This window comes from Tupaia chinensis, unplaced genomic scaffold (assembly GCF_000334495.1).
Source record: "Tupaia chinensis unplaced genomic scaffold, TupChi_1.0 Scaffold138407_1, whole genome shotgun sequence".
Classification (NCBI taxonomy): domain Eukaryota; kingdom Metazoa; phylum Chordata; class Mammalia; order Scandentia; family Tupaiidae; genus Tupaia; species Tupaia belangeri.
The window spans coordinates 3,263,553-3,274,855 of NW_006198305.1; the positions used below are offsets into that span (position 1 = coordinate 3,263,553).

General features: G+C 41.1%; 1 protein-coding gene across 2 annotated transcripts in view; it reads right to left on the reverse strand.

The window, feature by feature from the left end:
- Nucleotides 1–11,303, reverse strand: part of MTERF3 (mitochondrial transcription termination factor 3) — a 25,464-nt gene that overhangs the window by 12,437 nt on the left and 1,724 nt on the right. Inside the window, exons 1-3 of one of the 2 annotated variants that reach the window (XM_006161303.3) lie at nucleotides 11,196–11,297; nucleotides 8,596–8,938; nucleotides 7,217–7,369 (exon numbers count right to left, since the gene is read on the reverse strand). In XM_006161303.3, coding sequence (XP_006161365.1) covers nucleotides 7,217–7,369; nucleotides 8,596–8,929 — 487 coding nt within the window. In that variant the 5' untranslated portion in view covers nucleotides 8,930–8,938; nucleotides 11,196–11,297. Of the gene's footprint in view, nucleotides 1–7,216; nucleotides 7,370–8,595; nucleotides 8,939–11,195; nucleotides 11,298–11,303 lie in introns of those variants that run through there. The other variant, XM_027765480.1, reaches the window with a different exon arrangement.

Here is an 11,303-nt window from a genome sequence, read left to right on the forward strand (position 1 = left end):
AGCAGGAATAAAAATGACCCTGCACTTTATTCTTCACTGCATTATCCAGGTCTTTAGCACAGCGATATGTACCTTGAAGGAACTCAAGTGAGAATATACAGAGCCCTCAAATATACAGTTAAGTGGTAAATACACAACCTTCAACTTTCACATCTTTATAATCTTAGGTAATCTAAGTAAAGGAGACAAGGATTAGGAAGAGAGAATTAAAAGAGAGACCAAGTGTTACTTGAAAGCATTCTTTGGTTACAGATATGTTTAAGTTGATTATTCTGCTACGAAACAGAAACACATGAGACTAGATGGTTTAGAAAGAATAGAGGTTTATTTGGCTTATGAGTCTAGTACTTGAATCCAAGAGCATGAGGCCAGCATATGGCTGGCCTCTGGTCCTAGGTCATGACATCGTGGACAGAAGCAGGAAAAAAAGCAGGTGCAGAGAGAACTGTGAATAGTCACCTTATTATTTTTTTTTAAAAGAATTATTTTATTTAACTTTATTTATTATCATTATCATTATTATTTTCCAGTTTTGATCAGAGAGACACAGAGAAAGAGAGAGAGGAAGTGAGAAAGCAAGCCACCAGGTCTGAGACTTGAACCGTGGTTGGTCATGTGGGAGTCCAGTGCCTTTAACCACCATGCCACTTGCCGGCCCCAATTGTCATCTTATTTTTGTAACAACTGGCTCTTAAGGGAACTAACCCACTACTGAAAGATTCCCTGGAGACAGCATTAATTTATGCAAGAGGACAGTGCCCCTATGGTCCAAATAACTACCTACCAGTCACCACCTACTGAAGGTCCCACCACCTCATAACATTAAGCTTTCAGCACATGAATTTCTTAGGGGAAAATCATATCCTAACCGTTATCAAGATGTAATTAGACTTCAGCATTAGTCAGTCAGGGAACCAATGTAACCTATTGAGTCATTGGACAGTCATTTTTGCATAGAAAAGCAGAAATATATGTCATGACTTTGTGAACAACCTAATACAATTCAAAATTTTCATTAACACTGAATATTTTATTCTCAGTTTTTCCTTTTATATGCTTAAAATAAATATGAAAAGACTCATTCCAAATCTTTAGAAGCATTTGAATTGATTGTAAAATCTTGTTTTGACTCAAATTCACAGTTTTTAAAAAGCTTCTTCAATTTAAAAATAATTTCCGGATTGATTTCTAGAGGCAACTTTACAGTTAAATATAAAAACAAAGAAATAAAAACATTCTTTCCTTAATGGCATCCACACTCAGAAAAATAAGTTATCATAATCACTATAACTCCAAGTAATAGATCCAATTATAATTCTTTTTTTTTTTGGAGAGGTTTTCGCTATAGGGCGTGTGCGCTCGCCAGACAGAGAGAGACATAGAGACAGAAAGCGAGAAATCACCCCCGAGGGGGGATGGTTACGCCGCAATCCCTTCTCCTCCATTCTCCTCTCGGGAATCTTGGGCACGCACGCACACGCGCCTGCATGAGTTTTAAGCCACCGGGTCCGGGACGCGAACTGCGGTCGACTATGTGGGAGTCCAGCGACATAGCCATTACGCTAACTGCTGGTTCCCAATCCAATTCTAATTCTTAAAATAAATTTCTTGATGTTAACTTAAGATAGCCACAATAAAATAGATTACACACACACACACACACACACACACACAAACACATCATACATGCGCAGACCAGAAACAGATGTAGAACGAACTAAAAAATTTACTGTATAGTAATAATGGTATTTCAAATCAAAGAGGAACAAAGACACAAGTAAAATACAGTGAGGCCACTAGTTACCATTAAAAAAAAAAATGATAAAAGGAAATTAAGGATCTAAATATAAGTTAACTATACTAGAAAAAAAAAAACACAGAATTGGGCCAGCAGGTGTAGAGGTTAAGGTAGCTGGATCCCACGTGGCCGACTGCATGGTTTGAGTCCCAGATCTGTGGCTTGAAAAACACACGTGTATGTGTGTGCCCAAAATTCTGAGAACAGAATAGAGAAGGGATTACAGTGCAACCATCCCTCTAAAGGGGAGATTTCTTACTTTCTCACTTTCCCCATCTTGCTCTGTCTGTCTGTCCCTCTGGCAAGCACATGTGCCCTACAGCAAAAACAAAATAAAACAAAAACCATAGAATTAAAAAAATCGTTTACCACCAAAAGTTTAAAACCGAATTATGGTTTCTTATATGCTGTATTATTGGTACACAAAAGAACCAGAAAGCTCTTCAACAAATTGGTAGTCAGAGTTCATTTTTGGAAGTGGAACCAGGTATAGAGAGGACAAGAAGTCTTTCTTTTGTAGTATTTGCACTTTTTATTTTTTTCTTTTAGGGTTTTGTCATAGGTGTGTGCACTCACAGGAGAGAGAGAAAGGGAAAATGAGAAACCACCCTCCAGGGGGATGGTTGGCTATACTGCAATCTCTTCTTCCTTCTCCTCTCAGGATCTGGGGTATACACATACATGTGCCCGGTGTGATTTTTCTTTTTTCTTTTTCTTTTTTTTTTTTTTGAGACATTTTTGCTATAGGGCTCATGTGCTCACCAGATAGGCAGAGAGACAGCCAGAAATCACTCCTCTGGGGGACTGGCCATGCACTGTAATCCCTTCTCCATTTTCCTCTCAAGATTCTGGGCACATATGCACATGTGCCTGGCCTGAGTTTCTAGCTGCTGGGTCTGAGACCTGAACCACCGTCAACCACGTGGGAGTCCAGTGACTTAACCATTACGCCACCCACTGCCCTCACACTTCTGCCCCAGCTTGATGCAGCCAGGTCTAGGACTCGAACAGTGGTTGGCCATGTGGAAATTCAGTGCCTTAACGACCATGCCACCTGCTGGCCCCAGTATTTACTCTTAAGTAGATATAATCCTTTAATTTAAAAATAATATAAATAGATGGGCCAGCAGGTGGTGTGGTGGTTAAGGGCGCTGGATTCCCACATGGCTGACCACGGTTCAAGTCCCGAATCTGGCAGCTCTCCCTCTCCCTCTCTCTCTCTCTCTCTCTCTCTCTGTCTTTTTCTGGTCAAATTAAAATAAATAAAAATGAATAAATGAATGAAGTTAAATAAAATAATTTAAAAAAAAAGAACTCAGAGATTTAAAAAAAATATAAATAGGAAATAAATCCAATTATTATATTAAAAAGATGGAAATAAGTTCTAAAAATCAATGACAAATGGGGAAGTGGGTGCTTTAAAAATAATGCGAAGGGTTTAGCCTTCACATTTCACTAACAGCTCCAGCTCACACGTGTTGAAGTGCCTTGCTCAGCAGGAGCTGTTGCTTTCCGATTGTGCTAAATCAGAAATCCTGAAAAGCTGCTTTTTAACATTAGGAGAGTAGAATCTAATCAGGAGAGTACGTTGCTCTCAGCACAAATCCCTTGAGCTCACTCACAATTTCATTAACTTGAAAATACAGTCATGGAAAGGCTCCTACGGACCAGGACTTCTGTTAGGTACGAAGGACATAAAAATGAGTAATATGTGATTCTAATCTCTAGGCGATTTGTTTAGTTGAGCTTCATCACATCAGTTCAGCAACTACAAATATTAACATTCTATTTAGTTATGGCTACACATACAATTGTCTCATTGTAACTACGAGCCTTGGATCAAGGACCCCTGCAGATACCAAAATCTATGAATGCTCAAGTCCCTTATATTGGTCATGGGGAAAGTCATGACATATTTTTGCATAGAAAAACAGAACAATACATCATGACTTTCCCAATGACTAACATAAAATGGTATAGTGTTTGCATATTACCTATATGCATCTTTCCACAGCTCTAGATTAAACCAGCTCTAAATTACTAATGCCTAATATAATGTAAGTGTTATGTAAATAGTGGTTATACTGTACTGTTTAGGGAATAAGAGCCTGTCCATGTACAGTACAGACACAACCAACCAGATTTTTCTACTATTTTCGGTCTGCAGTTTGCTAAATCTGCAGTATTTGGCTATCAGCCAGGGTCTGGCAGGGAAGAGAAACTGTCTTGGAAAATTCAAATGAAAAGAACTTTAATGAAGGCGCTCTATAAGGCAGTGTGCGGCAGTGTATACAGAGTTAAGGGAATAACAAAGGCACTTCTAACACTGATGAGATGAGGAGGCCAAATGGTACCAGAGCCCAGGGGGAGCTGGAAGCTGTTAAGGAAAGGCTGTTCAGGAGGAGCTGTTGTCAAGGAGCAAAGCAGTTACAGGACCCACACTAGGGAGGGACAGGGGAAAATCCCCCCACCTGGGCCTCTATCTTCTATTCTGTAGGTGCTTCCCATTGGTTGACACTGTCAAGAACCCAGCTGGCTTAGGAGCCTTAATGCACTGGGGCTGGCCTCCTGGGGAACAGACCGGGAGAGAAAAGAAGAAACAGATCTGGGAAGCCAAGAGAGACGAATCAGGATGTGGGTACTCAAACAATACTGTCCAACAAAGCAGTCATGGTTCTTCTAAGTCACTGCCATTTAAGTTATCTCTAAGACACACAGTCAAAGTACCGGCTGAAACAAACTCTGAATTTTTAAGTATACTGTGTATTATTTAAAGGTAGGGACCATGCCTTAGTTTTCTCTTGAATCACCCATAGTACCTGCCATAATGCTAGGAAAGCTGTTCTGAAGAGAGGTGATTGGCCTCCTACTCACAGCAAATTCTCCTGCCTCTGAACTCATGGAACACTTTTTTTTTTTTTTGCTATAGGGTACATGTCCTCTCTGGAGAAAGAAAGAGAAAGTGAGAAAGCACTCTTTAGGGGGAGTAATATCATACTACAATCTCTTCTCCTCCATTCTTTTCTTGAGACTTTGAGCATGTATGCACATGTACCCAGTATGTTTTTCAATCCACTGGGTCTAGGACTTGAATATGCAGTCAGGCATATTGCATGTGGAATACAGCTGCCTTAGCCACCACACCACCTGGCTGGTCCCACAGAACACTTTCTTTTTTTACTGTCTATGTGTATGAATTAAGTGATGTTGAATGATTGAATGATTAAATCAAACTAATTAACATATTCATCATCTCACCTTCATCACACCATCTGCTGGCCCCCCAGTTATTCTTATACATGTGTATTTAAATGTTTTTGAAGACTTGAAGCTTCAGGAAAACAAAGGTTGTATGTATAAGTTACCCTATATATTTGGGTAACATCTGAATAACTTGGCTCAGGGAATGATAAGCAGACAATTATAATACATTGCCATTAATGTTAGGATCGAAGTAAACTGAGAGTTAAAGTGAGGATCCAGATGAGGCCTCACCATCTGCAGGGTCAAGAAAGAGTTTTACAAGTTACTTAAACTTCAGTTCTCCAGTTGTCATTGCTGGCTAACCAAAAGGAAGTAGCTAGCAACAAAGGTAAGCAGGGACCAAACCAGAAAGAGTTCTGATGCCATGGGAAGGCTTTAAAGAACTTTAAATAGGTCATTAACATAGTCAGATTTGCATTTTAGGGAGAGCATTTAGAGAGTGATTATCCTGGACAACAGGCTGCTGGAGTCATTCACTGACAAATGGGGACCTAACCAAAGGCAGCAGCATAGTACAGGAGATGCAAATAGATTTGCAAGTGTCAGAGAAGGTAGAATACACAGGATAAGATATAAAATAGATGTAAGGAAAGAGGGGGGGGGAAATCAAGAATCAAAGATGATCCCTAAGGGTTTCTAACAGAACAAAGCTTATCTCTTTCCCCTCTCCTGGTAGAAATGACCCAACAGGGCCAGCTAAGTGGTGCAGTGTAATAAGCTGCTCAAGCAAAGCTGGAGAAGCCACATGGAGGATCACGTGTTTGATTCCCTGGTTGACCTGTTCATGCCAGGTGCACATGCTCATAATCCTGGCCAGCTGGGAAGGCCCGGAGACAGCACCCTTTAAAGATGTTTGTATGTCTGTCTCTCTCATGAAAAAAATATATAAATTAAAAAAAAAAAAAAATCACCCCACAAAAATACGGGGAATAAGAAACCAAGTTCCTTCTTTGATGAAATAAGATTTATCCATATCCCTAAGTCAAAATAAATGAAAACAGATGTAAGAATGTAACGGGCTTATCAAAGAAGAGAAAAAAGAAACAGAAATGACTATGAATGAGAATTCTGACAAGCAGAAAGCTGATTATTAGTATGAAAAACTCAGAAAGCTGAGAAATTAGAATCCCTAGAGATCTGAGAGGTTGGAGGTCAGATACTGCTGAAAACAGGGGAGCTGGGTATGACTTGTATATGCAGAACTCAAACCCTCCAAACCCTTACCTATCTGATTCCTCTCAAGCCCCTAGGAGAGAAGAAATTCATTATCTGGAAAAACCGAGTAAGAGAAGTACCAAACCCAGAGGTAATAGGAAAAGTAGTAAGCTGTAATTATGCGCTAGTCTAAAATTAAGAAGACCAAAAGGTCTGCAGTGAGATCCTCTGGCTGCCTTCCATTATCCAGCTCCAAGTAAAACCTGCTAGTCAACAAGAAAAGATATGCAGCAGGCCTAGAAACTATCCAAATCAAGTAGATAGGGATTCTAGGAGATAAGTCAGAGGGTACAGAACCAATAGGGAGCAGGGTTCTCTGGGGAAATGTAATAAATACATCATCTAACAGGACAGATTTGGAGGGGAAAAAACTGTGCTGAGACTACTGGGAGATGTGAGAAAAATGAAGCCTAGAAAGAAAGAAAACAAATCAAATGAAAAGGCAAATTATTAACTCCAGGAAAACAAAATGGTGTACAGGAAAGAAAATAATCATAATACACTTCTTGCTAGAGTACTTAACAATATTTACAGTCATAATATAATCACTGACTAAAAATCTATCTAAAAAAAGGAACCCTAACTATACTGGGACAATAGAAGCAAATATGGGAAAAAGTGCATGTGTGTTTGTGTGTATATATATGAGATCAACTGATGTCTAAAACTTATAAGGTAAGCAATGGGACTAAAAACAATAGCTTTAAAATATGGAGATTAAAATATAAACAGAAAGCACTATTACTGTAAGTAGATACCTCTGGGGAACAGGTTGGTAGGTCAGGAAGGATGAAGCAGTGAATATAGCTTTTCACTAGAAGCCTTTCCATACTATTTGACTCTAGCTCACAAATATACACTACTTCAATAGAATATTAATATAAAAAGACAAAAAAAATTAAGAGTACACTTAAGGACTTGTAGGTTAGTAATACTTACCTAGAAGCACTAACTTCTTCAGAGTCTCAGAATGATCTACATAATCTCGAAGTGTGAATGACGTTGGGGGCAATGGAGGGTCTGCAATAATCCTAATAGCCTCCTCCTCAGAAACTGGCTCCAACGGAGACAATGGAGGTAAATCATCCAGTTCTTTGAAGCCAGTCATATGAAGAAAGAGAGGCAGATTAGCATTCTAATATGCACACTTAAAATAATTTCTACAACTTTTCCTTAGTTTGCTTCTTCCATTGGTTAAATCTTAGGGTCATTTCAGAATGAAATATCTAAGTCCAAAACTTTTCTACTTTCTAAGAGGTAAGATTAAAACTGCTTAGTGTAACTATTCTTCTTCCAAGATAAGAAATTTGTTGGGTGGCCAGCAGGTGGCATGGTAGTTAAGGCTGGAGTCACACAAGGCAGATCACAGTTCAAGTCCTGGACCTGGTGGCTTGCTTTCTCACTTTCTCCCTCCTTATCTATCTGTCTCTCTCTCTCTCTCACTCTGTCTCTCTCTGGCCAAGTTAAAAAAAATAATAATAAGTAAAATGATGCTTTAAAAAAAAAAAGAAATTTGTTGGTAAGTTTCAAGGCACACAATTCCTTTTCTTCTCTTTTACTCAGAAGGTAAGAATGCTAAAGATAACGAACTTTCATGTACATTTTGAGAAAGAGAATCTACCATAGCTTGTTAACTTGGCCAAAAGCACTATATTCTAGCAGGTTGAGTTGTGTGGGTTAAAGTCATCACGTCCTTGGGGCCGGCAGGTGGCATGGTGGTTAAGAGTGCTGGACTCCCACATGGCTGACCATGGTTCGGGTCCTGGACCTGGTGACTTGCTTTCTCACTTTCTCCCTCTCTCTCTCTCTTTCTCTCTGGTCAAATTTAAATAAATAAAGTTAAATAAAACCTAAAAACAACAACAACAAAAAGCACTATGGTTTTACTTAAAAATAAAGTCACCACGTCCTTAAAATGTTTTTGTTTTAAACCAATCCCCTCCTCTCCAAGTTACTTCTAAATATTTTTTAAGGGACCAGCTGTTGTGTAATGGCTATGTCGCTGAACTCCCATTTAGTTGACCATGGTTCGAATCCCAGACCCGGTGGCTTAAACTCACACCAGGCACGTATGCATGCATGCCCATGATCCTGAGAGGAGAATGGAGAAGGGATTGTGGCATGGCCGGTGAGTTCTCACTTTGTCTCTCTGACCTACCTGCTTTGTTTTCTTAGAGAAATAAAAGTATAATAGAAATAAATTAATAAAACTCGCACTGTTCTTTTTCTTACCTGGTACAAAATATGACAAAAGCAAGCAGAATGTAAACTGGTACCAAAATGGGGAATAGGGGATGTTTCTGAGAGTTCAGAATTACCTTCCAGAGACAGCTCCGGTTCACAGCTGGGTATCTTTTGTGTCTTCTGTGACTGCACATTCACAGAGGGAAGCACAGTGCTTGGGGCAGAATTAGTCTCTTGCCTACTTAAGTTGGCAGACTGGGAACTATTCCATAAGGAGGAAGTCCTGTAAGTCTTAAATCCCCTCTGGAGAAAGCAATCATCAGAGGACATCTGAGGCAGAGCAGAAGAGCCATGAGACCATGTTTTTCCTGGTCTCAGAAAACCTTTTGTGAGTTGTGCAGCACTAATGAAGCTACCCAATTTAACTGAGTTGAGCCATCTGGGTATCTGCTGGGCTGACAGAGCCATTTTCTTAGTCTACAAAGGAAAAATTTAACCATCAAAAGAGAAATTAAATTACTTAGCTGAAGCAGGATTCAAACGACGAAGAGATAAACCGGAAATTATTTTCTGATAAATAAATAAAAGGTGTTTAAATTAATTTAATGACTAAGATAGTGAAGTATTTCTTATATACAGAAAAGGTTAAAACCAAGGCAGTTTCCGTTACAAACCAGAAGAGAAGAATGTGTGAATTGGAAAAATAAAGATTTCCTTTATAATTTAAAAACAAAAATTAGGGACCATCAGGTGGCGCGGTGGTTAAGGGCGCTGGACTCCAACATGGCTCACCGTGGTTTAAGTCCTGGACCTGGCGATTTGCTTTCTCGCTCTCCTTCTCTGTCTCCCTCTCTCTCTCACTCTGTCCCTCTCTGGTCAAATTAAAATAAATAAATACATAAAAATTTAAATAAAATAATTTTAAATACATAAAAACAAAAATAAAGGGACCAGCAGTTAGCATAATGGCTATGTCGCTGGACTCCCACGTGGTTGACCGCGGTTCGTGTCCTGGACCCAGTGGCTTTAAACTCACGCCGGGCGTGTGTGCCCAAGATCCTGAGAGAATGGAGAAGGGATTGCGGCATGGCCATCTTCCCTGGGGGGCGCTTCCTCGCTTTCTGTCTCTCTCTGTCTGGCGAGCGCACACGCCCTATAGCAAAAACCTCTCAAAAAAACCCAAACAAAACAAAAAAACAAAAATGAAAATTACTGGTGTAAGAAAACTACAGAAAGCCACAACCTAGAAATGTTCAAGTTATAACAATTCAGTAATCTCTGTCAACTTGATCATTTAAAGAAAATGGGGTGATACAATGGTCCTTGAAATTTGATTTGAAGAACATTTAAGCAGCAGATTGCTAGAACCAGGAGGCGGTGTGGTGGTTAAGCAGCGGAATCTAGTGCCAGGTACATAGCAGCTTGAAAATCATACTGGGCATGTGTGCGTGCATGCCCAAAGTCCTGAGAGGACAGAGAAGGGACTGAGGCATGGCCATCCTACCAAGGGTGATTTCTCACTTTTCCTCTCTCTGACTTGCCTTGTTTCTCTGGTAAACTGGCAAATGCATGGCGGCTCTATGGCAAAAAAACAAACAAACAAAAAAACCCAGCAGATTGCTGATTAAAATGACACTGAATTATTCAATGTATTGTGTGTGTGTGTGTGTGTATGTATAAATTAGTCACAAGAGAAAAAACTGAGAACCACTCTGTCTTAAATGAATCATCGAAATATCATTGCTATATAGAACAATGAAGGCTGCTTCTTGTTTCAATCTGGATCCACTTTCCCAGTGGCCATTCTCCACTGGCCTACAGCCTCGTACTACTCCAGTCCATCAGTAGCATGCACGGCTAATTCACTGGTCCATACAGTATTCAAAAGCAGGTAAGGCATTTGCAGACGTGTATAAAAACCCAGCGAGCGGTAGCAGTGTCTTCTAATGGGAACCTTTCATCAAGAAAACTAAAGACCAAATACTTAAAGAACTTTAAAGTTCACTAAAACAACATATTCTTTTTTTTTTTTGAGAGGTTTTTGCTATAGGGCACTTGCGCTCGCCAGAGAGCGACAGAGATAGAAAGCGCGAAATCACCCCGCGAAGGGAGGGGGGGTGGCCATACTGCAATCCCTTCTCCATTCTCCTCCTGGGATCTTGGGCATGCACCCACACGCACCGGGGCGCCCGCGTGAGTTTAAGCCAAGTCGAACCTCAGTTGACCACATGGGAGTCCAGCGACATAGCCATTACGCTAACTGCTGGTCCCCAAAACAACTTATTCTCAATTGCGTGTCTCGTGCTTGGCTAAGAATACACATGGAAACATTGTTCTGTGAGGGTTCAAGATTTCCACCTCCTTAAATGAGTTCAGGAGATGAATGGGGCGGGGTAAGAGCGTGGCTTCGTAATAAAGGGCCCCTCCAATAACACTAACGCCCTCTCTAGGCCACTTTAACCATCTACTTTTAGTTCTCCAATTCGAACTTCCGCAGGAAGCCAGTTTACACGCGGGGCCTCCTACGTCCATCGCAGAGCGAGCCGCTAGACAAGAATGGTTGCGTTTTCCTCACCTAGGCGGGGAAAAACACCAAACAAAACTCATCCCCGCCTCCTGGGTCATGCAGACCTCAGGACCGTGAGGCCTACGACTGCGGCCTGGGCGCGGGTGGGTCTGGCACCTGACCCCCCGCCAGGAGCGCGCCCCTGGGGTCGCGCGGCGCCGGCTTTACCTGTGGCGAGGCCCGTGCCCAGCTGCGCGTCCCGCGGCGGCCGCCAGGTTCGCCAAGCCGCGCGCACTGTCCCGCACACCCGCCGTGAGCCCGCCAGGCCCAGCGCCG